Below are 24,772 nucleotides of genomic sequence, written 5' to 3' on the forward strand. Positions count from 1 at the left end.
TCTGCAGCGACTTCTTGTTTACTGTGTGGCTCGGTCATGGAGGCGATGAGACTTGTTCCTGAGCCGCAAAGATCGTACCTGTCCAGACTCTCAGATGATGGCAAGTCTGTGTACTCCGTATTTGTTTTTGGCCGGTGTGCGGGAGAGTGACAGGAGTACAGTGGAATACGGAGACTATTATATTGCACTGCCACTCAGACGGACAGAAAGTGGGCTGAGCTTTGGCCACACCGTCATTGCATGTGGCCCTGCGCGCCAATCAGGTGCGATAACATGCATTTTTGCCGTGGGTCACAGTGGGTGGTTGTGATGACTGAAGACTACCAAATGTTTCGGATGGGCATTACGGACGACATGCGCCATGGCGAAGCGGAAGACTTACAGGTTTTGCGATACTCGCTTGTCGCGAAGAGGAGCAGCGACAGCGCGCAAACTTGTTCCTTTTTCCAACTTATTTATCGACAAGGAAAGGCCAAATTCTCTCCCAAATCTACCTACCTTGCCTTACCTTACCTACGAGCTTATTACCTTACTTGACCCTGTGATCACCAAGAAGTCGGCCTGAACGTTCTCAGAGCCAAGGTACAGCACTTTTACCTGCATGTATTTTTAGGTGCCTGACCCCACTCGCATCTACAAGTACCGTAAGGTACCTTACCTTTCCTTAGCTCAAGTCTGCATCATCGTCAGGCGGCGAAAACACTCGAATCCTCGTCGCATAAACACTGCACATCTGCCGTGGCTCGCGCCTCCGCAGCAACAACAAGACATAGCGCCAAGCAGACCCGTCGACGGTCGAAGGATCTAAACGAAGGCACCTAACTTCTTGCTGGTTTTACTTCCGTGCCGTACCTGCCGAGCGCCATCGGATTCGCAACAAGTCAGAAACAGAGAGGGAAAGAGCGCTGCCTGGTTTGGTAGCATTCCACTTTACCGCGCAACTTGCGCGCAACCTCGACACCCATCACAGCCCCACCTCATATTCAACCATGGACTCGACAACCAACGGAGGAGGCCTTCGCAGAAAGGACACTACCAAAGGCCCCCCTCTCCGCATCCTCAGTCTCGATGGCGGAGGTGTCCGCGGATACAGCATGCTTATCATCTTGCAAGAGCTGATGCATCGTACATTTGTCGAGATAGAAGGTCGCGCTCCGAAACGACATGAAATCCCCAAACCCGCCGATCACTTTGACCTCATTGCCGGCACTGGTACCGGTGGCCTCATAGCTATCATGCTCGGAAGACTGCGTTTGGACATCGAAACATGCAAAGACGTCTACGTGCGTATGACGAGGCGTGTATTCGAGACGGACAAGACCTTCGCCGGCATCCCTTATCGAAGCACTCTGTTCAAGGCGAGCAAGCTGGAAGACGCCATCCGTGATTGTGTCCGTGAGCATACAGTCTACGAGGATGAGGGCAACGATGTCTTGGCCAACGCAACACCCATGACCCCGGGAGTAGGGAAGCCTTCGACTGCCATGGTCGTGGCGCGTCACACGAGCACTGCCAGCAACTACAGCAACATCGGCCTCAGTCCCGTCAACCCGCGCTCCTCCATAGGCACAGCCAGATGGGGTAACCCGAACGCCAAATTATATGACACTCGGGAGAACCGTACCAAGACGTGAGTATAGCCCATGATTACCTGTCCAGCCGGAACAAAGTCTGCAGAGGCTGACTGTGAGCCAGCGCGGTGACGGCCGTCTACAAGGGCACGTCCACTCGCGGATCAAACGCCCCTGCCGCTCTCCTGCGATCCTACGACTCCCGTAAAGAACCCGCTCCTGAATTCGAGTGCGCCATCTGGCAAGCAGGACGAGCCACAGCAGCTACTGCCCTTGCCTTCAAGCCCATCCAGATCGGACAGTCCGTCTTCCTTGACGAAGGCGCTGGGAACTACAACCCCAGCCCGCAAATTCTGGATGAAGCAGTCATCAACGAATGGCCGGGAAGAGAGGTTGGTGTGTTCGTCAGCATCGGCACTGGAAAGCGACCGGGGGGCACCAATTCACAAAAGCATCTTTGGTGGGAGGACTTTGTTGGGCACAGTATGGGTGATTTCGCCGAGGCCAAGCGAAAGTTGATGAGCAAGATCGAGGGATGCGAAGAAACACACACCTACATGAAGCACAAACATCTCAACGATCGCAATGTGGATTCAAAGAACTACTACCGCTTCAATGTGGAAGTCGGAGTCGGCGAGTTCGGAATGAATGAATGGGCACGTCTCTCGGACATCTCCACGTCAACGCGCATGTATCTGGCCAAGCAAGACGTCCAAGCCATGAACCTCGATGCGTCAGCAAAGATGGCCAAGATCCACTTCGCAAAGCGCCGTCACGAACGACACCTCTCGACATCGACACAATCATCGCTACAAGCCAGCCCGAACACACTGCAGCCAAGCCGATACGACGCACCTCTCCCCGCCGTGCCTCCGCCATTGGACCCGACGATAATCGAGCTGCCTGCCGAGGATGTCATGCCCATGCAGCCTCGGCCCCTGAATGTCCAGCACCAGAGCAGTGTAGCAGACATGAAATACACCGTCACGTCATCCGAGGACTGGCCTCAACCTCTCTCACCGGCCTCTGCACATTCCCCTCAGACATATTACTCACAGCGGATGTCGACAGAGATGCCACGAGAGCCACGAGAGCCACGAGCGTCCAACACATCGATACATTCACGCTCATCTGGCGACCACCGCCCCAGCTCGAGCAGCGACTATCGTCCCATGTCATCGCACAGCAGAGCCAGCCCGCCAGCGAGTAGTCAACCCGCCAACGTAGCACCACCTCTGCCGCCTAAGACCCCTCTGCCGTATCCCGAGGACGGAGGCGACGACAGCATGCGCAGGTGGGAGATGAGTCCGTTGAGACAGAGTCTGCCCTACCCTGACATGGATGGTCCGCCTCCACCGGTCAATGTGTCACGGAAACCTGCCTTTGGCGTGAGCAGGTAATGAACAATATCTTCCGTATACGACCAAGGGAACGGGTAGTATCAAACACGCTTTTCAGTCGTGGGTCGATACATGGGACAAGGACGAAAGAAGATATCTCGGTGCGGGATCCCGACGACGAACGACATGACCCCCTGATGTAAAGCATCGCGCTTGCGGCGGCTCCAGGCTTTATGAGTACATATGCATGTTGTATGTGCATTGCGTGCGTGCAAGCACGACGCAAGACAGGGTGCCGGGTGGACTCGGCCTCTCGTGTTCTGCTCACTTACATTTCCTACTTCTCGGATGTAGTTTTGATTTCTTTGCTTGCTTTTTTTTGGTCGCGTTAACTTATGATATCCCACTGCGTGCCTTGTCACGCGAAAATCTGATATTTTGAAACCTGCTTCGATCTTTTTCGTGCCTTGGTCATGGACACGTCTGCATGTGCTCTCGCATTTGAACACTTTACCAAGCAGGCACATCTTGGGAGCAGTGCCCGAGCTTGTCACAATCGGCCCTGATAAGGTAAATATGCCATGTTGCGGATACGCCCTCTTCGCAGATGCTCTATTGGTGCTCTATAATTTGACATCATGTTCGATTTCCTCTTACATTCATGTTTCTGATTCTACATACGTGGCTCAGGGCGTATCCACTGGCAATCCAGCGCGATACGTGTATTGTCCCTTCCCGAAGCTCTTTCCAGCTGCTAATTGCATCGCTGGGCTGAGCTACCTCTTGATACCTCTCAGCTTACCTATTTACCGCCAAGCACCTTGTCGACGAGAGACACTGCGCTCGTTTAGCAATTGACACAATCGGAGATATTGTAGAAACAACAAGACTTACCACTCATGCCCGTGTTGTCAGGCTCGACGTGAGCCTCCTTGACCTTGCCGTCCTCGACAACGAGTGCGTAGCGCTTGCTACGGGGCTGGCCGAAGATGGCAGTGCCATCAAAGGCGAGATCCAGAGCGTTGGTGAACTCTGCCTTGGGGTCTGCGAGGAAGCGGATACCCGATGCGGATGAAGGATCAAGACTCTGACCCCATGCTTTCATACTGTTGTTGAGCACATGTCAGAATCGAATGAGCAAGTATCTTCAGTGGGATTATGAGACTGATATATGGGTCCACATGTCTATCGACAAGTTGCATAGGACAGAGGAATGCCAGCTGAGAAGAAAGTGAGATAAGTGACTTACACAAAGGGATCATTGACGGAAACAACAAAGACATCTCCGGCCTGCTCTTTCAGACCCTTGAAGTTGATATAACCGGGTATGTGGGTTTCCGAACACGCCGGACCTGTGACACCCAGCATTAGTTGAAGTTGCACACGAGTAGTATACCACGATTATGTAGCCCTCAAACAGCTGTCAGAACTTCGGAGCATGTCGCATGTGCAACCGCAGCATAGACATTTCAACGAAAGTGCCAAGGCCTTACGTGCCCTGTTGGAAAGGCCCAAAAACGATGCAAAGAGATAGTGGTTCACGCATGAAAAGAAATGGGTAATTATCTTACTGAAAGCTGCAGGGACACCAATGATCAATGCCTTGCCCTTGAGCTCCTTTGCAACAGACACCTTGTTGCCAGGCGAGTTCTCCATTAGCTCGACATCTGGTATAGCATCGCCGACCTTGACAAATGCGGGAGCAGATGCATGGAACGAACGCAGAGGTTGGCCACGCAGGGCTGGAAGGGCTGAGGTAAAGGTTCGACGAGCAGCAAACATCTTTACTATGTTTTCTATAAGTTCTCAGGGTTCTGTATGGATCTCAAGACGTTGCGTTGCGCTCCTCAAGAATATTGTAGGTTGGTATCTAATCTATCCGGCTGGTGTCCTACTTTGAGCACCTGTGCGCTTGCCCTTAGCTCCTGCTTCTACACCTCTAGTGCTGTAAATCATTTGTCGTGAAAGGCAAGCCCGAAACCTTAGGTGGTCTTGGCATTTGCGGACGTGGCTCTTGAACTTCCTCGACTAAGGTAAGGTGACTTAGCCGTGGATGCTGTAAGGTGTCACACTCCTGCATGCAGGACAACGTCAAGAAGATACCGAGATACCTACCATACATAGGACAGTACCTTACTTTGGAATTCGAAAATGGTGCTGGTACCTAGCTAGGACTGGATTTTTTAAGCGGTGCGGACTGGAGCGCCCAGAGATCACCTATTCATGTTGCACTGCTGGTGAAAGCCATGCTATCTACCCTCTCTCCTGATCATGACATGGATCAGAGTCATCTTTTAAAGAACCGTTATATCCATTATTTCATATCGATCAATCATGCGAATCAGTCATCCCACACTTTGGCCCCAAGCTTCTATATGTGGAAAAGCCTCGAGAAGAGATGCGGGTACCGGCAGCCACAAACCCGACAACACGGCGCTATTATCCTAGGTACCCGCTAGGGCGAGCTTAATGGGTGCCAAAACTTCTCTGCGCTGCAATGAGGCACAAGGCGTGGATTACGTGCGGTATCATCACCCTGCCTCGCATCTCCTACAGGTCTGTGTGTACAGCACTTACAGTACCTTACCTAGTCAGTGACGGCTCGGGGTAACGCTACGAGGGTCTATCTGCTGCTTGGTTATCTCACACCCCTACGAACGGGCAGGGGCATGTACAGAATACCATACCTGACGACTCGAACCGTCGAGATGTAAACATCTTGCTTGGCTCCAACAAGATTTGCATTTCGCGAACGCTTTTGTGAGAAAGCTATACGAGCATGAGCAAAGCGACGATTGCGAGGGGCAGGCCACTCCACCAATGCATTTATACACAGCTTTATTAGGTCATCAGCCCAGCAAGCACCTTACAGTACCTTAGGCAATGCTGAATGTCGATCCGCCTGCTACGCCATCGGCACATTGGCTCGCCAGTCAATCGAGCCAAGCTCTGACGCCTCTTTCCTTTTTCCATGTTCACCCACCCTAATTGATTCCCCCAGGGTAAACTAAGTTTAACGCTTCCTCGGTCTCCAACACCTGCGCGCCAGGCCCTATCTTCGCTTCCCATTTCCTTTCCTTCCTATAACCCTGTTCAAACGTGACAATTCTGCCGGCTCGCTGTATAATTCCCCTCCGACTTCGTATACCACGACTGATGATTCGGACGGCGTCATCCTGCTGAATAGCCCGCGTTCGCCTCCGATCGCCTCTGTCGGAACAGGCTTATCCATTGTCTATTTCTCTCCATCCGACACGCTTCGAGTCCACAAGTCTCTGTCCAGCGCTGCGTGATTGCGGCTATGACATAGTATTCGAACACCTCTGGCCATTTCTTCCATCAGCATTAGTCCACTGTGCGCGCGATATCCTCGAGTCCATCCTGAACCTGACCTTTTGTCGCCGCATCTACACCTATACAAACACATACATATCAATCAGTCACGATGGACGGAAGTGTGGGCAGCTCGAACAATTCGAGCGACTTCGTATGTCTAAACCTCCAGCGCGATCGCGTATTCATACTGACTAGTTAACTAGGTTCGCAAACTCTACAAGTGCGTATAAATGGTTGGCGCGAAGTCGGCAACACGATGAGACTAACGTGTGCTCAAAGAATGCTGGAAAATCCACAAGACGAGAGTGTTGTGAGGTGGGGCAATGAGGGTGACAGCTTCGTCGTGCTCGAGGTAAGACCCGGCAATCGAAGGCGCATATCGGTCGCGCGTGGCTGACCGCTGTGTCTGCAGAATGAAAAATTCACAAAGCATATATTGCCAAAGCATTTCAAACACAGCAACTTTGCAAGTTTTGTACGACAACTAAACAAGTACGACTTCCACAAAGTGCGCCACAACAACGAGGAGAATGGACAATCGCCGTATGGCGCAGGTGTAAGTCAATATATAGAGTGACTATCCCGCGATGTGTTGATGGGTCATTGACAACTATGACAGGCCTGGGAATTTAAACACCCGGATTTCAAGGCAAACAACAAAGATGCTTTGGACAACATTCGACGCAAAGCGCCTGCACCGCGAAAGCCTAACAGTATCATGGATGAGATGGTTCCGGTGCAGCAAATGGACTTGGTAAACACACAGCTCGTGGCCACCCAGCAACAACTGCAGCAAATGCAAGAGCGCTACAATGAATTGAGCATGCACCACTCAATGTTGCTGCAAGAGTTAATAGGCGTGCAAAAGACTGTTGTCAATCACGAGCATGTCATGCAGTACGTCATGAATTTCCTGCAGAATCTGGATGCACAGAGAAGACGAGAGAGCAAGGTCGCGAACCCTTTTGCGGCTCAAGCAGCTGCCGCAGGCTCTCAAAGCGGCAAGCAGACTCCCCAGCTACTGGATGATGATACCCCTGCCTCACCGTTACAAAACGCAGCCAAGCTTCTTTCAGAAGTCAATGCAGATCACATCTTGAACCCACGAAACCTAGAGCAGATGAACGAAGTCTCGATGCGCATGAATTCAGCATACACGACGCCTCCGCCGGGCGTGGATGGGAGAAACGGAACCAGATCTTCCAGCAGGGGCAATGGGCCTCAGTCGGCGACATCGTCGACTTCCATGTCGTACGGAGAATTGGACAACCTAGTCTATCCTGTGGGGCAGACCAACGGCATTGATCCGATGCATCCCGAGTACATGGCCAATATTCCTTTCCCGATGCCAAACAGCAAATCTGCAGAGGCAGGCCAAGGACCAGCGACAGCGCCGGCTCCCCCCACCGATGGACGTAAGAAGAGCATGCAATACGACCCAGGCTGGTCGAGACAACCGCGCATTCTGCTTGTTGAAGATGATCCAACATGTAGACGCATTGGAGGCAAATTCCTATACGCATTCCACTGTAGTGTGGACAGTGCGGTAAGTCCGACCGATCGGTGCCTGCTCAATGACTGTACACTGACATGAGTAATAGCTTGATGGCCTGGAGGCTGTAAACAAGATGAACGCTGGATCTAAATATGATCTAGTGTTAATGGATATCATCATGCCAAATCTGGACGGCGTATCTGCCTGCCACCTTATCAGACAGTTCGACAACACGCCGATCATCGCCATGACTTCAAATATTCGTAGTGACGACATCTCGATGTACTTCCAACATGGTACGTGATTTTGAACTTTCCGGTGATTGGGGTAAATGCTGACTCAAATTTAGGCATGAACGATGTTCTTCCAAAACCCTTCACAAAGGAAGGTCTGGTACAAATGCTCGAAAAGCATCTAGGACATCTCAAGAAGCACCCCAATGCGCTGGATGGCATGGGAGCGCCCCCTCCACCCACCTTGGCTCAAGTCGCGGCCAAAAACTCGTTGAAGAGCGAAGACTCTCCTGCAACATCACCAGCTGGTGTGAGTAATTGGACTTCCCCAGGCAATACCCTCGGCGTATCACCGGCGAGCAGCAGTGTCACAGCAGATGAATACATGATGACGGCACAGCAAGGACCCCCTGGTCCTTACAGCTTGCAGCCCCCACAACTAGCCTATGGTCCTCTTGCGAGAGGACCTCCAGCCCGACCTCCGGGCCCTCCTCAAGGGCCCCATAGACGGCAGATATCAGACATATCGGGCGGGCCTGGCGACCTCGGCAGCGATATAAAGAGACAGCATTTGTATCCGCATGGGCCTCCTGTGGGAATCCCACCACACATGGCACCTCCAATGGCGATGGGCCAGCCAATGCCGAACCCGATGAACCCCATGCCCCGACGTGTTGGTTGAAGAAGTGATCATGAAATGGAGACGTGATATACATAACGATATGACAACAATCCAGCTGGCGATGCGAGGTCATCCACCGGTCTCGAGTGATGTTGAAAGACCTCGCGACATGCTTGAATAATGACCCCTGATAGTCTTGTTAGGTCTGTATCAGGACGCGGAGCAGCATTCTTCTGGAGTGTAGGTCAAGGCTTCGCCAGCTTGGATAAAGGAGAATTTTCTTGCAGAAATAATACGAGTATGAGACTTTGTATATAGGATGGTGGGACAGCATATATTGCTTTATGTTGCAGACCATGAGGACGGAGAGATGGATATATGGATATGAAGAGGGATGAAGATTTACCACAACCAGGATCACCTTGTGCTATAGATACAGTGTTTCAAACAGCAGAATGCCGATTGAACCAGCCTACGATCTGTCCGCAGCACCGCATCATTGATAGCAACGCTTAGGAAAGTCCTTTGATTATATCACAATAGTGGTTGAGGAGAACATGGTATATGGGACTGTAGGTGAGAAACAAAGTCTTGGCAGTGACCGCATGGATGGTTTGGAGGGGAACAGACTGACTCACAAAAGTTTCCCACATAGTAAATGTTACCTGAATCTAAGGCATGTATGCAGTGCAGAATTACACCCAACATATCACCATAGTCGATTCTTGATAGTAGAGAAAGACAGTATCTGGCATTCCTTCGCTTCGTTCGTCGTTTCTCTTGCCCTCCATGGCACCCAAAGGCAAGAAATCGGATGGCCACTCCAAGCAGCGCGAAGAGGAAGTCGAGGAGCCTCTTCAGGCCGTGGTAAGTGTCAACTCACTACTCTATAATAGTAGGCAGACATGAGTGCAGTCTATGCTAATAGCTTCAGATCCTCGCCGACTCTTTCGAGACCCGGTTCAGTCCCTTCAATCTCGAACGACCTCGCGTAAGTCCCTCCTCCGGAAGAGCAAGACATGGCGCAATGCTCAGGACAGCATTTTGACTGATCATCTCAGTGCCTCATCCCTCTGGCGAATACGCCGTTGATAGAATATACATTCGAGTTTCTTGCAAACGCCGGTGTCGAAGAGGTTTTCGTTTACTGCGGTGCTCAATGGGAGCAAGTTCAGGAATACATCGAGTAAGAACGCCACCATGCACTGTAGCATTACCTCCGTAGCAGAGCGCAACACTTACAGTACGCGACACAGGCACACAAAATGGAAGTCGTCGGTATCTCCCTTCTCCAGGGTGGAAATACTCCACAGCAGCTCTTCCTCTATCGGCGATGCAATGCGTGACCTGGATGCGCGCGCGATTCTGGCCAATGATTTCCTCGTTGTCTATGGAGACATCATCTCCAACCTACCCATCGACGGCGCCATGGCGGCTCATCGTCGACGTCGTCAGAAGGATAAAAACGCAATCATGACCATGGTGCTGCGCGAGGCAGGAACGAGACACCGAACCAAGAGCCAGGACATCACCCCGGTCTTTGTCATCGACCCTACCAAAGACAGATGCGTCCATTACGAGCAGATGCGTCCCCACCAGACCAGCCGCTTCGTCAACATCGACCCCGACATTCTGAAAGAGCACGCTGAGATTGAGGTGCGCCAGGACCTGATTGACTGTGGAATCGATATCTGCACCCCTGATGTGCTCGCATTGTGGTCTGACAACTTCGACTACGAATATCCCCGAAAAGGCTTCTTGCACTCGGTGCTGAAGGACTACGAGCTGAACGGCAAAACCATCCACACGCACATTGTCAACGATCATTACGCAGCCCGAGTAAAGAATCTTAGTGCATACGGAGCCGTCAGCAGGGACATCATGGGCCGATGGGCCTACCCGATCTGCCCCGACAGCAATCTAGTAAGAGATCAGACATACAGACTCCTGAAGGGCAATGTGTATAGAGAAGAGGGAGTCGTGCTGGCTCGCTCCTGTCACATTGGCAAGAAGACGGTCATAGGTCGAGCGACGGCCATCGGAGACGGCAGTGTTGTCAGCAACAGCGTCATCGGCAGAAGGTGCGTTATCGGAAGAAACGTCAAGATCGACGGCGCATACATCTGGGACGATGCCTTTATCGGTGACGGATCAGTGATTCAGGATGCGATTATTGCAAATGAGGCATCTGTGGGCAAGAGATGCAAGATCATGCCCGGCGCATTGTTGTCGTACGGAGTGCACATAGCTGATGGCATGACGGTCAAGGAGGGCAGCAGGATCACGCAAAAGAAACGAGTGGCAGGATACGAGGAGGACGAGATCGTCAGCGGTGACAACGACCTCAAGCTTGTCGGACAAAATGGCACAGGTTTCGAGTATGAGCCAGATGAGGATGAGGAAGACGAAGAGCACCTCGGTCTGAACCACGCAACCATGTACAACATGGCCAATCTGTCTCTATCGCAAGACTCGATCTCGACGCTGAATTCGGAAGATGACTACTCGGACGATTTCAGTGCGGGACGAAGTGGAAGAACGGAGAGTTTTGGGTCGATCGGATCAGTGGCATCAGACGACAGCAATATCGACGAGCGGGCAGCATTGGATTTTCACCATGAAGCAGCGGCCAGTGTCTACGACTCACTACAAAAGGGCGACGAGAGCTCCAACATCCAACTCGAGCTCACTTCTCTCAGAATGTCAGCCAACGCGTCTCCGTCGCAAGTGAGGAGAGCGGTCGTGGCAGCATTCATGAAGCGGATAGCTGGCCTCGTCGAGGACGGGCTCAGTCCGGCACAGGCGGTCAAGAAGACAATTCCGGTGCACAAAGTGCTGCTGGAGAGGACCATGTTCGATCACGGTGACGATCACGAAGAGAAGCCAGACCAAGTGGAGTTCTTGCTTCTCATGCAAACCGATCTCTGCCACAGAAAGGATGGCGAGCAGATCATGCTGTACGCGAGCAACGACCTCGCCATGAGCGACGTCATCGACACAGAGGGCTTCGAACAATGGTGGCACGACGAGAAGAGTCAGGCCAACGATGAGCTGAAGCATGTGCGAAGCTTGATGGGACAATTCATGGACGCCATTCTCAGCGACAGTGAGGAAGAAGAGGAAAGCAGTGATGAGGAGGAGGAGGAGGAGGAGGAGGAGGAGGATGACGATGACGAAGAAGAAGAATCTGATAGCGACGACGAGTAAGAGGGGTCAGAGATGTACTTGTAAGCTATGATGACTGTAGAGTAGGCCTGCAGGCAAGGCAGTGATACCCACGTGACACGGCGAAAGAGTATAAAGTCTGTTATACAGTTGATAAACGTATATATTATTGCAGTCGCACTCATATGGTCTCTCTGCGTTTGGGTGTGTATAAAGTTTGACTGGTGAGCTGTTTTACATGAGACAATACTTGCGGTGTTGTACTATTGAGTGAACCGGCCATGGCAGCACTTTGAGGTTTGTGAAGTAAGCCGCCGTCGAATACGAAGGTATATACCATACACCCACAACACTTTATCTGGAGAATATTGAGATGCTAGTAACCAGTAACGAACGTTGGAAAAATGCTGAATGATTGCCCCTGTGTGAAAGGTACTTTTGTTTTTAAGTTGTCCACCCACATCAGTGGCTCAAATGGGGCTTTTTGTGGCATCTACCTGAAATCTGCCTGGAAGCCACCCGAATCTAGGCACAGTACGACCAGGAATCACAATTGATTACCTAAATCCAGGTACCGATCTCACACAACTCAAGTCAAGTGCACTGCAGTCAACGAACAATGACGCATCCAGGCAGACGCGCGCTTTAGGCGATTTGATTGTTCAGCCTCGGAACGGCGTCGCCATTTTCAGGCTTCAGGGTCATAACTACAATCAATAAGGAACAGGATAAGGGCTTCACATTCGGGTTCAAAATTGAATTGGAGGAACAAGTCCTTTTTGTGTCAAGTTTGACGACGACGACGAATACTTCTTTTTCTGTCTTTTCTTTGCTTTTCGAAAGTATCAGGCTTCACGCATCATCTCGTCTGCAAAAATCATCCTCTCTCTTTCCCCCACGCCTCATTCCCAAAACCTTCTTCGAATCAGTCGTCAGTCGTCAGTCATCAGTCATCAATCATCCAGTCATCCCGTTCTAGACTCATTCACGTGCACCGGGTCGCCGACGCCCAGCAGGTATCCTGCCTGCGCAGCCAACACACACCCGCATAGACGCCCTGTCCGGAGTTTTTCCATCATTCTTTACTTGTCCGAAAAAGCAACGAGCGTCACTTGGTAGCAGTAGACATCGCTCTGCTCCCCGTATTAGTCGGATCTACACTTGTACGAGGCCCGGGTTCGTCACGCCTAGACTAGGCCTCATCCCGACCGGCTTTAACCATCCGTTCGTTCCCTCTGTCTCCGTGAATACCTGACCTTACCTTATCCCGCTTTCCGCTTCTCCACATCCACGACGACATAACCGCCGCCCACGTTGCCTGACAGCCACCACACGCAGACAGACATACCGCCGTCTTCCTCCTCCATCACCCACCCTTTTCCCTTCGTCATCTGAGGCGAAGGCTTCACATATCGCCCACCACGCCTCCACTCACGCGTAAACGAAAGCTCGAAGCCGCCACAGCGCAGAGTGCCCTTCTGTCTGTCGAGCCTGCTCTTGCTGTCACCAACCCTGACGCCACGAATCCGTCGTCATCGGCATCCGCCGCCCTCAAGAAATCCACAACCACCACCACCACCACCACCACCACCACCACCGCCGCCGACGCTGCCACCGGTCACCAAAGGCCCAGAGGCAGCAGTCCTGTAAAGAAGCAGAAGGTCGAGCTTCAGCCGCCCGCAACTCCAACTCCTCCGACCTTGCTGTCGTCGCCCCCTCCCACGCTCAAAAGCGAAAAGGTGCACCAGGTGCAGCAGATCCAGACCCCAATGGACTCGGACGATGACTTCAACTCTGTGGCCAGCGGGAGCGACATGGAGTTTGACGACGACCAAGACAGCAGTGTCGACTTTGGTGCCGCAGGTGAGTCTGCATGTGATTGTTCTCTTGCTGACAATGACTAATCAGATCCGCCATGTAGATTCGGACAACGATCTGGACCTCGAAGATGACCCCGATATCGGCTTCGACACACAAGAAAAAGACTACAAACCACGCAGAAAGGCCTACGAGGTCGACTTTTCCGTCTACAGCCCGCAAGACATTCAAGCACAACAAGACAAACAGGTCGAGGAGGTGTCAAATATCCTAGGTCAACCCCACGAAGCCACCGCTGTTCTACTACGCTACTCACGATGGAACAAAGAACGCCTGATCGAGCAATACATGGACAAGCAAGACGAGATCCTAGACAAGGCCGGCTTGAGCCATGACGAGACGTGGAAGCCCGAGGTCAAGTCCATCGATGGCTTCATGTGCGATATCTGTTGCGACGATGCCCCCGGCATGCAGACCTTCGCCATGAAGTGTGATCATCGCTACTGTGTTGACTGCTACAAACAATACCTGGCGCAGAAAATCAAAGAGGAGGGCGAAGCTGCTAGGATCAGATGTCCTGGCGACGCCTGCAACCGCATCGTAGATTCCAAGAGCTTGGACGTGCTTGTCGACTCGGATCTCCGGAACCGCTACCAGGAGCTGCTGACTCGGACCTACGTCGACGACAAGGACAATCTCAAGTGGTGCCCTGCTCCGAATTGTGTTTATGCCATCGACTGCGCGGTCAAGCAGAAGGATCTCAACAGAATCGTACCCACTGTGCAGTGCGACTGCGGCCATCCCTTCTGCTTCGGCTGCACCTTGTCGGATCACCAGCCCACGCCGTGTGTCTTGGTACGGAAATGGCTCAAGAAGTGCGAGGATGACTCTGAAACAGCGAATTGGATATCAGCCAACACGAAAGAGTGCCCCAGATGTCGCAGCACCATCGAGAAGAACGGCGGATGTAACCACATGACGTGTCGAAAATGCAAGAACGAGTTCTGCTGGATGTGCATGGGAGTGTGGAGCGAGCACGGAACGTCGTGGTACAACTGCAACCGTTACGAAGAGAAGAGCGGACATGACGCCAGAGACGCCCAGGCAAAATCTCGCCAGAGTCTGGAACGATATCTTCATTACTACAATCGATATGCCAATCACGAGCAGTCGGCTAAGCTGGACAAGGACATCTATCTCAAGACCGAAAAGAAGATGACACAGCTGCAATCGTCTTCTGGCATGTCGTGGATAGAGGTGCAATTCCTCGATTATGCTTCGCAAGCTCTGCAGCAATGCCGACAGACTCTCAAGTGGACGTATGCATTCGCATACTATCTCGCCCGTAACAATCTCACCGAGATCTTCGAGGACAACCAGAAGGACTTGGAGATGGCCGTCGAGAACTTGTCAGAGATGTTTGAGAAGTCGACGGATCAACTGGCAGCGCTCAAGGTCGAGATGATGGACAAGACGACGTACTGCAACAAGCGCCGTGTCATTCTTCTCGATGACACGGCGGAGAACCTCAAGCAGGGTAAGTGTTTTGTTGGCAGCCATGGATTGCATACAGTGTGCTAACAATTTCTTTCTAGGCAATTGGGAATTTAACACATCCTTGATGCCTTAGGTCAAGTCTGGAAGATCGCGTGCGCACGATACACAGCACCACACGGATCGCGGCCATTACCCAGCGGGCTTGGTTCTTTCTGACGTGCCTGACTTTGGGCTGCATGTCCGATCGCTCGACCGAAAGTGTGAACAAGTCGCCATACCCATGGACAACACTGAGTGATGTCGGACTGGAGTGAGCGGCACCAACCGCATGACTCTTGGGTACACTCAGACCTGTCATATGGTACAGTGAGTGTCATACCAGCTCTACCACAAGTTGTGGTATGCACTGCTGCAAGCGATATTGCATTAACTACAGGCCCACCTGGTCCCACGACGAACCACGATCAGTAAACACTTCTTTTGTCTCGACACCAACAACCAATCAACCATCCATTCGTTACTCCACCATCTGTTTCCTTTGTCCTCCTAGTCTTTTTTTCTGCCAGCCAAGCCAGCCAATCCTGCACAAGACGTTGTTGACGACGATCGACATGCAACAAGATTACATATCACCGGCGCTTTTTTTCTTTTTTTTTCCAAGGGCTCTCTCTCATGCGTTTTGCTGCTGCTGTAATGGAATACGTTGTGTGCGTTGTTCTTTCCCATCGCTTTCTTTTGGGTGGATGGGGAGGAAAGGGAATCTGCTTTGCCGTACTGGAGCAATATGGGTTTTGGAGAGGGGGTTTATTGACCGCTTCTTGGGTTTGGAGGTCTTTGGGGAATCGAGCTGGCGTTTTTTTAGGGAGCGGTGGGGGGGGGGGGAAGGGTTGTTAGCCGTATATATTGACGCAATGACTGTGAATTACTTCTCGATTTTTCTTTCGATTTCTCCTTTTCTCACAGGAATGATTGATTTTTCTCCAAGAAGAAAGAGTCGGTCTGTGGAGTTCAGGCGTTTTTTTCAAACTCTTGGTTTTCATTGGGTTTTATATCTACAGGTGGAAAAGACTGGCAGGAGCCTCGCTGGCTCTGTCTTCGCTCTCCTTCTCTCTCCTTCTTTTTTCTCCTTCCAGGCAGCAGTAGCAACAGAAACAACAACAACAACAACAACAACAACAACAACAAAAGACGACAGGACAGCTTACCACCATTATGATATCAAGGTAAACCCAGACAGACCACTCGCCCGAACCCAAAGGGAAAGGAAAACAAGTACCAGAGGAAGCAAAGAAACAACGGACAAAGAAACCAACGAAGGGTTCTGGGAAACACGCTAGGGAAAGACTATACTAGTAGCTAAACAGACCAGAGAGCGGGACAGACAAGAGACAGAGACAGACAAGAGACAGAGACAGACAAGAGACAGAGACAGACAAGGGACAGAGACAGACAAGAGACAGAGACAGACAAGAGACAGAGACAGACAAGAGACAGAGACAGACAAGAGACAGAGACAGACAAGAGACAGAGACAGAGAAGAGACAGAGACACGGCAAAACAGACCAGAGCGAGAGACCAGAAGAAGAAGAAGAAGAAGAAGAAGAAGAAGAAGAAGAAGAAACACTACATTACATGCCCCACTCCTCCTCATCGTCCGAGAAATCAAAAGACCCCGGCACGACGCGCCTGTGGCCGCGGCGCTTTTGCATTTCCGTTTCCGTTTGCAGGACCGAGGTTCTTGTCGCTCTTGTTGTTGTTGTTGTTGTTGTTGTTGTTGTTGTTGATGATGTTGATGCCGAGGAAGAGGAAAATGATGACGACGATGACGGGGAAAAGGACTTCAAAGGCAGAGGGGAGAAACCTAGGGAGGCGTAGGCTGATGCTGGGGATATCTCTTGTTTGCCGTCTATAAGCGGTAACGTGGAGGACTTTGACGGGGTGATTTCTCTGTGCAAGAGCTCGTTATCGTCGGCGCCGTGCAGAGGCACAGTGATCGCCTCGTAGAACTCGTCGCGTCCATGCCGCCGACCATCGTGGCCGTGCTCGTCATCGTCAGTCCCATGCTCAAGCGCCGAAAGCAATATCCTCGCGGCAATGCGTAACATGATATGGACGAGATGCGCCGGAGGACCCAGGAAGATGGTGGCTGTTTTCTTGACCAGAGCCGTTGTCGTCGAGGATAGAGTTGTCACTGTTGATGATGACGGAGTGGTTGGCGTCAGAGATCGCAGGGCTTGTTTCGTCGCTGATGATGCGGTTGCGGCGGGGAGGAGGAGGGTGGTGGGCGTTACTGTGCGCGTGTGGTGGGTGCGGCGCACGAGATGTTGGTCGGGCGGTGTTTCTGTGCTAGGGGCCGTGCCTGATGCGGACGCGGTAGGCGCGGGTGAGGGTTGTCGCGTTGGTGGCAATGAGTGGTAGCTTGATGATTGAGATAGGGAGATTGTAGAGTTGTTTTTGCCATTCGCTGGCCATGAGTCGACGCAAGAGAAAGAGGCCGAGTTGGATGAAGAGTCTAGAGACGGCTCCGGTGCAGGAACTGAAGTGGCGATTGGTCGTGGCGTCGAGGGAGAGTTGAGGAGAAGAGAGTCTTCACTTTCCGAGATGAGAGTTGGCACTCCAGTCGCTTCCACATGATCACCATCCCCTTCTCTTGCGCTTTCCTCTTCCGTTACAAGAAAAGGTGAGGTGAATTCGTCCTGCAATGACTCAGGGGTAGGCGGTAGTTTGGGTGTCGACGCATCCGAGTGTTGTCGTCGTTTGATTGGCCGAGGAATCAAAGTGCTGCCGCTTTGCTGTCTCACTGCCTCGTTGATTCTCCCGGCAATCTTGGGGACTGTGGTCTTGGACGGAGCGCGCGATAGCTTGCTGCTGAGCTGTGGCGGAGCTGTGACGGAGCGGGCGGTACGTGAGTGTAGAGGAGAAGGGGATGGCGTGTGGCTGTCGACGGTGGCTGGTCTCTCTTCTGCTTCTGCTCCTGCTTGTGATTCCTCCTCGTCCTCTTTCTCCTCCTCGAGTCTGCTGTATTGATGGCCTTGCGCATGTTGTACGGCATAACGTCCCTCGTCGCGGATGCTGCTCAACTGCGACAAAGCCTCCAAATTCCCTCTTTCGCCTTCCGGTCGCCATCTCCTCTCGAATGTCCATTTCTTCGCCCGCCCCACAGATGCACTCCGCGACAGACTCCTTCGTGGCACTTCGGGCATCTCGGGCAGGGCATCCCCGAAGCCTCTTCGAAAGGGACAAGCGGTGCGCTCATAATACAGCACTTTACTCAAGGTGAGCTTCAACCCTTCGACCAGCTCTTCCTCGCCCGGGTTTGTGCTGGGTAGCTCGATCCGGTAGTACGTGTCCGGACGGATGCGAAAGACAAACTTGGAGACGCCGTCGACGCACCAGCACTGCGATCGCGGGAGGATGGCATGGAGCAGAGCGCCAGAGTGCAGGAAGGAGACGCTGCCGGGCACGCGATAGATCTCCAGAGGACCTGGGACCCTGGTCAAGAGATGTGAGAACAACGAAAAGAGACAACATACCAGCTGCGAGTGTCCTCTCCGTCGCATTCTCCCATGCCAGCCCATTCCCCCAGTCTCCGTCGCTTCCGCCGCTATAGCTCTCGAAAGTGCTGCTGCTTCTTCTGTTGACCGAAGCCGACGATCCCGGTCGTGTCAAGGCATTAGCAGATGCCGCCGTGGTGAAGGATATAATGCGCGCTCCGGGGTGGACATAGAGCGTCTCTATGGCTTCGGACGCCCCGATCTCCACCCCACTGCCACTTGTCTGCCTCGTCGCGTTTGGTGCATCGGTCAATTTGGCCGGCAGAGTGAATGAGCGCTGCAGGGATGCCGCATTTCTTTGCGTGAACGAAGAAGTGTTGTCATTGTTAATAGGGTGATGCACTACTGGTGTCGTCGGCGTCGACATCAGAGGCGTCTAGTCTTTTCTCACTATTTGTTTTTGTATTCCTCTGGTGGTGCTTTGGTTTGCTTAGACTTCCATGGATGTGGATGCCTCAGAGCCGCGTGGGGAGAATGAGAGACATTGATCGCTGCTGCTGGCTGCGGACGGTCGATTGTTTCTGTGTGTGAAAGCAGTGTGATGCGGTCACTACTGTTTCAGGTTATTGCTATTGCTCGCTCTCTTTTTTTCTTGTCCTTTTCTTTCTTCTTTTTCCGATCATGAGCTAGCTCTCTGCTCTTATCCTGGCGAATGACAAGCAGAAAGGGAAAGAAATCAAGACGCGCCTGATCAAATCGTGTTTGTTATCTCAGGACCCCCTTTGCATGACATCTGCCCATCTCCCCTTTCCAAGGCAGATAAACTACTGTGCTACTACCGTAGCTCGCGACCAGAACCCGTTGCGAGGAAAGACCCTGGACACGCTGAACAACCCAATCCACTCGTCCATTCACCCCCTTGGCGGTTGACTTACATTGATCACACTACCTTACATACTACCTACCTTACAACTACAGTGCCGTGACTCAGTCATCGTACTTGTACCATCAAGCTAGGCACTGCATCACTGCATACCGTAGGAAAACGAGGGAGATTTGGTGGTACACTACGTCTTCGGTACGGTAGAGCTAACAACGGTTTATGCGGAGAAAGCTTTCTGTGATCGGCACTTTGTTATTTCGGACCTTTCTTTGCTTGTAAAAGTGCCTCATTGATCAACTAGTCATATAAAGCACTGTAGATCGGCCAGAGCTGCACATCTGCAAATAGTACTTCCGCTTGCCAAAAACATCCACCCAATTTCCACTATAGCCGCCATCCTAACACGAAAAAAAAATAGAGAAAATGAAATTCACTCTCGGCATGACTGTCATGGTGAATGGATCAGACTCAAACAAAAAGAAAAAAAACCTTTACTTCTTGCCAGCAAAGGCACACGCGCCCATGTCGATCTTCCCGATCGCCGCCTCGGGCCGGATGTCAAAGTCGAAAATGTCCACAGGTAATCCCAATGTTGTGCATGCATTGGGGATGTCGACTATGCCGGCGATGTGTCCCTGCACAGGTGCACAAGACAGCAGAAGATATATCTGATAGTCCGAGTAACCTGTGTGAACCAAATGTGTCAGCCAAAGCACGGCCGCAAGTCGCTGCTTATCATCCCGCAGAGACTTACCGTATCTCCTCAAATACTCAATCACCCTCAGACAAGTCTGTCGGTATGCGATTGTCGCGTCCAAGTAATGCTGCTTGCCCGCCGAATCCACGCTGAACCCCTCAAAGTAGACATATCTTCCGGGGCCGAACTGTGGCTCGACTGGTCCAGGCACATAGATTGGACTCTTCATCGCGAGCTGCTTGACTCCCTCTTTCATGACTGAAAACTTGAGCGTAATCTCGCCTGCCATCTCGATGGCTCCGCAGAAGCTAATCTCTCCATCACCCTGCGAGAAGTGCAGATCGCCAACGCTGAACTTGGCCCCAGCTACATGCACAGGCAGGTAAATCTTTGAGCCTCTGCTCAGGTTCTTGATATCACAGTTGCCACCATGCTCTGGCCTGCCAGGAATCGTTCGTGCGCCCTCTCGTCCTACCTTCTCCGTGAGTGTCGAGTCTGCAGATCCGGCGTGCACGTTCTTCGGCTCTGGTGGTTTTGCGACGTCGCGGCCCATATGCGAGCAAGAGCTAATGAGGTCACCCTCGCGGCGGTTCCATTCCTCGAGGATCTCGGCAGACGGTGCGCAGCCTAAAATACCAGGGTGAATGAGGCCGGCAAAGCGCACGTGTGGGATGTGCCGCGAGGAGCAGAAGATGCCTTCAAAGTCCCAAATGGCTTTTGCACTACAATGGAAGAGAAACTCAGTACACATATCCTCTCGATGTATAACAGCATGGACATGACAAGAGTAGGCAGGATCAGTATAACTTACGCCTCGGGATACTCTTCGTCCAGAAAGCCGCCTCCATTCTCTTTAGCAAAAACACCCGTGAAGCCCCAGGGCTGCTCCTGCAACGGTTGAACATCCAGAATCTCCACAACAAGCACATCACCAGGCTGAGCGCCCTCAATCTCAAAAGGTCCACTGAGAAAGTGGATCTGAGTAAGATCAACGTTCTTGATGTCGTCTGCGTCGTCCGTGTTCTTGATCTGCCCTCCTGTCCAGTCCAGGCATTGGATCTTCACAGGCTCATTGGGCGCAATGGTACCACTGAACGGGATGTCGGGGTGCCATCTGTTGTGAAGTCCTTTTTGCTCCGATGCAGGCTTGTTAAGGTCGACTTTTGTCGCGTAGCGAATCTCTGACTTGCCCATTGTCCTTTTTTGCTCTTCAGAATGAATATGTCGATTTTCTCACTCTTGTCGATTTAATCAAGTCTTCCGTGAGAGATGTCCACAAATATCCGCAATGTCACAGTGTGATAAATGAACAACAGAGGAACACGAAAGGAGCAATAGCAAGGAAATAAACGAGAGCTCAACACTCGAGCATAATAACAAGAGGCGGGGTAACGGGACGGCAAGCCTCTCTTATCGCAGCCCTTGACTTACTCTATGATGATGATGACTGTCTAATCGTGCTGGGTGACATGTAAAGGGCATGAGTAACAGAGCCTAAAGAGAAATGGCAAATGTCAGGTAGATCACTCGATAAGGTGAACCAAGAACGCCAGTGCGTTGCGCCGCCCGTCGGCCACATGGCTTCTTGTGCTTCTTGAACATTGCTATCCTACTGTACCGTAGATCATGCTTCGAGGTCTCCACGGCTCGTCGCGTGAGATATGAGGTTCCATCCTACCGCGGTAGATTCACAGGGATGATAAGCCTAAAGGAACTTGGGAAGGTCGGTACTCGGTGTACGGCAGCATGTAATCGTGAAGCGAGACGGGACTCACGATAGAGCTGTTGATGTTTAGGGGGTGTGTGTGTGTGTGTGTGTGTCAAGTGCGGGGCAAAGATAAACCCAGCAAAGGCCGGCCATAGCTTCACAGAGGGGCAGAAATCCATGACGAACGATGGGAGACAAATTTGGAGATACACGGCTCTAGCCAGCTCAAACGAACCCAATTCCATCTCATCTCGATAGCTGTGTTCTCCTCGAGCAGGAAAGCAATCAACACTGCAGCATGAAGCATAGAGTACAAAGACGTTCAAAGGGCCCATCGGCTCCAGTCCGCAAGACAAACAGGCGCGAATTGACCGCATTCAAACGAGGCGTTGCCTTTGTCGCGGTCCACTATGGAGCTTCTCAGAAGGAAGTTGCGCAGAGTCTGAACGTGACACACACGACGATATCCATGTTGATCGCGCGAACGAAGAAACGCATGGAGGCGACGGGATTGAACATGTATCAGGAGGAGCTGTACCGTTCCGACAACGACCGTCGCAAGCGTCCGGAAGTCTTGACTGATGCCCATTAGGATATGATCGAGTCGGCCATCACGGCGGATGAAGCCAGTAGCGTGACCCAGTCGCGCATGATTGCCGCTTCTCTGCCTCCGAAATTCCCCAAGGTCTCCGTTTCTACGATTGAATGTGCTCTCTATGAGCGTGGTTATCGTCGTTATAAGGGCCATTGGTCAAAGCCTGAGCAGGATTTCGGTCACAAGAAAAGGGATACAAGTCCGTCTGGCGTCGAGCCTGATCATCTCCGCGAACAGACGCCTGAAGAGAGACCTGAAGAGAGGCCTGATTTGGAAGAATACTATTTCTGAATGACTATGCTACGATGACTTGCGCGAAGTGTATGGAAAAATATTTTTTCTTTCTTTCATCGTGCCCCTGTTTGTATCTCTAGTATGGCTCTGTGTATGCTGAGTTGTGTTTCAGGAGCTGCATCACTTAAATGTACTGCCAGCGGTCTCCTTCCCGCTATATATCATCGTCGTCTAGGTGCAGCAGCCTCAAGTGAATTGCCTACCCGTGACATTAGCCGCGTCTGAACTTGGGTTTGCGGCACCTTCATGCGCACTCCTTATGTTCATCGCATCGAGCTTGTCCAGGGGCAGCTTCAAAAAGTCCTTTTTGTTGTTCCAATGCACCTGACTCTCGACCTGTTCGGGCCATTTCTCGGGTGGTGGGGGAGGATCGGTGATCTTAGTGATGAGGAAAGCCGTCGATGCCTCTGCGATGCCGTAAATCAGTACTCCCAACAAGGGGATCTTGAGGAAGACGTAGAAGCCGACGCCGAATCCGAAAAGTACACCCTCGCGCTCACGAAACCAAGCGGCCTTTTGAGCTTTGCCATAGCGGACACGTGAAAAGTATGGTTCGAGCTGCGAAAGGACAGTCGATCAGCGAAACTTCCAAGAATGAGATGATGCAGCATGCTATAATCCACTCACCAGCTCTCTCATCAAACTTCTTGACGCAAAGTAGCTCTGCAGGAAGTGCACGAGATATCGCTTCGGCAGAAAAATGCCACTCCCGAAAATGACGACGGCGGGAAGCGGCCCTACGGCCTTGTTGAACGTATAGAAGGATGCCGCAGGTAGAATGAAGCGGCCGACATATGGCAAGTATGATGCAAAGTATACGGCTAGAGAGATACCAGCTTTGCGAGCGAATCTCATGGCGAACTTGTATCCCGCCTCTTTGGGTGTCTTGTTCTGGGATGTGGCACCGTGAGTGGGGTACGTCTTCAGATTAGGATAGTACATGTCGCGTAATTGACTGGGGTCGTCCTTCTTGTGCTTCGCAACATAGGTCCGATCAACCCAGCGTAGTGACTCCATGAACCTGCGAGCAGAGTGTCAGTGTCGAAAGGGATGCACGCAGCCGATGGCATACTGACATGTTGTCCAGAGTCGGACTGACGTATCTGAAGAAGCTCATGAGGAAGAAAGGTATCTGGAGCACCGAATGCTCGATGAACTCGACGCCTTCGAGTATCTCATTGTCCCAGTGGCTACTCTTGAGGTCTGTGAAGAGGCCAACGAATGCAATGAGAATTCGAACGCCCAGAGTCTACGCCATCCATCAGCAGCGAGCTCTATGCATTGCTGCAAAATATGCCAAGGCAGATACCTACAGGAATGGCCACAAGCACACGAATGGCAATGCCAGCAGCTACAGCAAGTGCGGCTTGTCTGTAGTGATCAGAAGTGAAGAGTCCTGGATTCTGCAAGGCTCGATAAGCTACTGAGTGTCAGCACATGTGATACACACTATACGCAAAACAATCCAAGGTCGACATACCACCAACTACTGTCAATTGCGCTCCACGCAGGATGGCATTGGGGTCGAAATTCGACATTGTGCCAGCTCCCTGATTGTGTAGTCGGCAAGGTGTGATCTCGAAGATCGATCTACAAGTATTTGTTCGACCTAGGAGAGAGGCACAGATTGGACCACTCAAGATTGCAAATAATATGAGAGTTGAACCGTGTTCCTGAGTTCAATTAATTATTACCTACTTTGTCAACTTACTTCGGAGTAATCCATTCTCGGTGTAATGACGTCAAATGTCAATGTCGGGAAGTCATAAACAAAGGTCCGAATTCCGACTTCCGGATTCGAGTCAGGTTCTCAATATATCTCCCAGCACCGTGACAATGTATGCTACTGTGAAATGCAAAGTACGCAAACTGCACAGCTGCAATGCACAATCATGCACTGGGGGGGAGTAATAATCTGTCGACAACAGTACAATACAGTACAAGTCAGGAGCAAGACTAGTACCGTCGAGCCCTCGGCTACTCCCCAGCATCTCGCACCCGATATAGGGTCTCGGTAAGGTCCT

At 51.7% G+C, this 24,772-nt stretch overlaps 8 protein-coding genes across 10 annotated transcripts; 4 read left to right on the top strand and 4 right to left on the bottom strand.

Moving 5' to 3' along the window:
* Positions 1–989: 989 nt before the first annotated feature.
* Positions 990–2,971, top strand: AAFC00_001074 (uncharacterized protein; the record flags this gene model as incomplete). 2 transcript variants are annotated; one of them, XM_069340214.1, is made up of 3 exons in its annotated part: positions 990–1,630; positions 1,696–2,738; positions 2,799–2,971. In XM_069340214.1, 3 exons carry the CDS (start codon positions 990–992, stop codon positions 2,969–2,971), a joined length of 1,857 nt encoding a protein of 618 aa, XP_069203687.1. The 2 variants fall into 2 exon arrangements, with proteins under 2 accessions (XP_069203687.1, XP_069203688.1); XM_069340215.1 differs by having other exon boundaries at positions 1,696–2,971.
* Positions 2,972–3,713: 742 nt separating this feature from the next.
* Positions 3,714–4,693, bottom strand: AAFC00_001075 (uncharacterized protein; the record flags this gene model as incomplete). Its single annotated transcript, XM_069340216.1, has 4 exons — positions 3,714–3,748; positions 3,806–4,017; positions 4,161–4,263; positions 4,483–4,693. The coding sequence occupies 4 exons, from the start codon at positions 4,691–4,693 to the stop codon at positions 3,714–3,716; spliced, it is 561 nt and encodes a 186-aa protein (XP_069203689.1).
* Positions 4,694–6,356: 1,663 nt separating this feature from the next.
* Positions 6,357–8,657, top strand: AAFC00_001076 (uncharacterized protein; the record flags this gene model as incomplete). 2 transcript variants are annotated; one of them, XM_069340217.1, is made up of 7 exons in its annotated part: positions 6,357–6,398; positions 6,451–6,467; positions 6,527–6,599; positions 6,660–6,803; positions 6,867–7,793; positions 7,849–8,038; positions 8,092–8,657. In XM_069340217.1, 7 exons carry the CDS (start codon positions 6,357–6,359, stop codon positions 8,655–8,657), a joined length of 1,959 nt encoding a protein of 652 aa, XP_069203690.1. The 2 variants fall into 2 exon arrangements, with proteins under 2 accessions (XP_069203690.1, XP_069203691.1); XM_069340218.1 differs by lacking the exons at positions 6,357–6,398; positions 6,451–6,467 and having other exon boundaries at positions 6,528–6,599.
* A 729-nt stretch (positions 8,658–9,386) lies between these two features.
* Positions 9,387–11,804, top strand: AAFC00_001077 (uncharacterized protein; the record flags this gene model as incomplete). The annotated part of the gene is made up of 4 exons (XM_069340219.1): positions 9,387–9,464; positions 9,532–9,588; positions 9,659–9,783; positions 9,854–11,804. 4 exons carry the CDS (start codon positions 9,387–9,389, stop codon positions 11,802–11,804), a joined length of 2,211 nt encoding a protein of 736 aa, XP_069203692.1.
* A 1,727-nt stretch (positions 11,805–13,531) lies between these two features.
* On the top strand, positions 13,532–15,210 carry AAFC00_001078 (uncharacterized protein; the record flags this gene model as incomplete). Its single annotated transcript, XM_069340220.1, has 3 exons — positions 13,532–13,625; positions 13,684–15,117; positions 15,176–15,210. The coding sequence occupies 3 exons, from the start codon at positions 13,532–13,534 to the stop codon at positions 15,208–15,210; spliced, it is 1,563 nt and encodes a 520-aa protein (XP_069203693.1).
* Positions 15,211–16,705: 1,495 nt separating this feature from the next.
* Positions 16,706–18,998, bottom strand: AAFC00_001079 (uncharacterized protein; the record flags this gene model as incomplete). The annotated part of the gene is made up of 2 exons (XM_069340222.1): positions 16,706–18,561; positions 18,611–18,998. The coding sequence occupies 2 exons, from the start codon at positions 18,996–18,998 to the stop codon at positions 16,706–16,708; spliced, it is 2,244 nt and encodes a 747-aa protein (XP_069203694.1).
* Positions 18,999–19,945: 947 nt separating this feature from the next.
* On the bottom strand, positions 19,946–21,345 carry AAFC00_001080 (uncharacterized protein; the record flags this gene model as incomplete). The annotated part of the gene is made up of 3 exons (XM_069340223.1): positions 19,946–20,139; positions 20,209–20,873; positions 20,963–21,345. 3 exons carry the CDS (start codon positions 21,343–21,345, stop codon positions 19,946–19,948), a joined length of 1,242 nt encoding a protein of 413 aa, XP_069203695.1.
* A 1,589-nt stretch (positions 21,346–22,934) lies between these two features.
* AAFC00_001081 (uncharacterized protein) lies at positions 22,935–24,286 on the bottom strand (the record flags this gene model as incomplete). The annotated part of the gene is made up of 5 exons (XM_069340224.1): positions 22,935–23,306; positions 23,376–23,769; positions 23,825–23,997; positions 24,062–24,168; positions 24,229–24,286. The coding sequence occupies 5 exons, from the start codon at positions 24,284–24,286 to the stop codon at positions 22,935–22,937; spliced, it is 1,104 nt and encodes a 367-aa protein (XP_069203696.1).
* Positions 24,287–24,772: the final 486 nt, after the last annotated feature.

Source organism: Neodothiora populina (genome assembly GCF_041146345.1).
Source record: "Neodothiora populina strain CPC 39397 chromosome Unknown canker_contig_12, whole genome shotgun sequence".
NCBI classification, from domain to species: domain Eukaryota; kingdom Fungi; phylum Ascomycota; class Dothideomycetes; order Dothideales; family Dothioraceae; genus Neodothiora; species Neodothiora populina.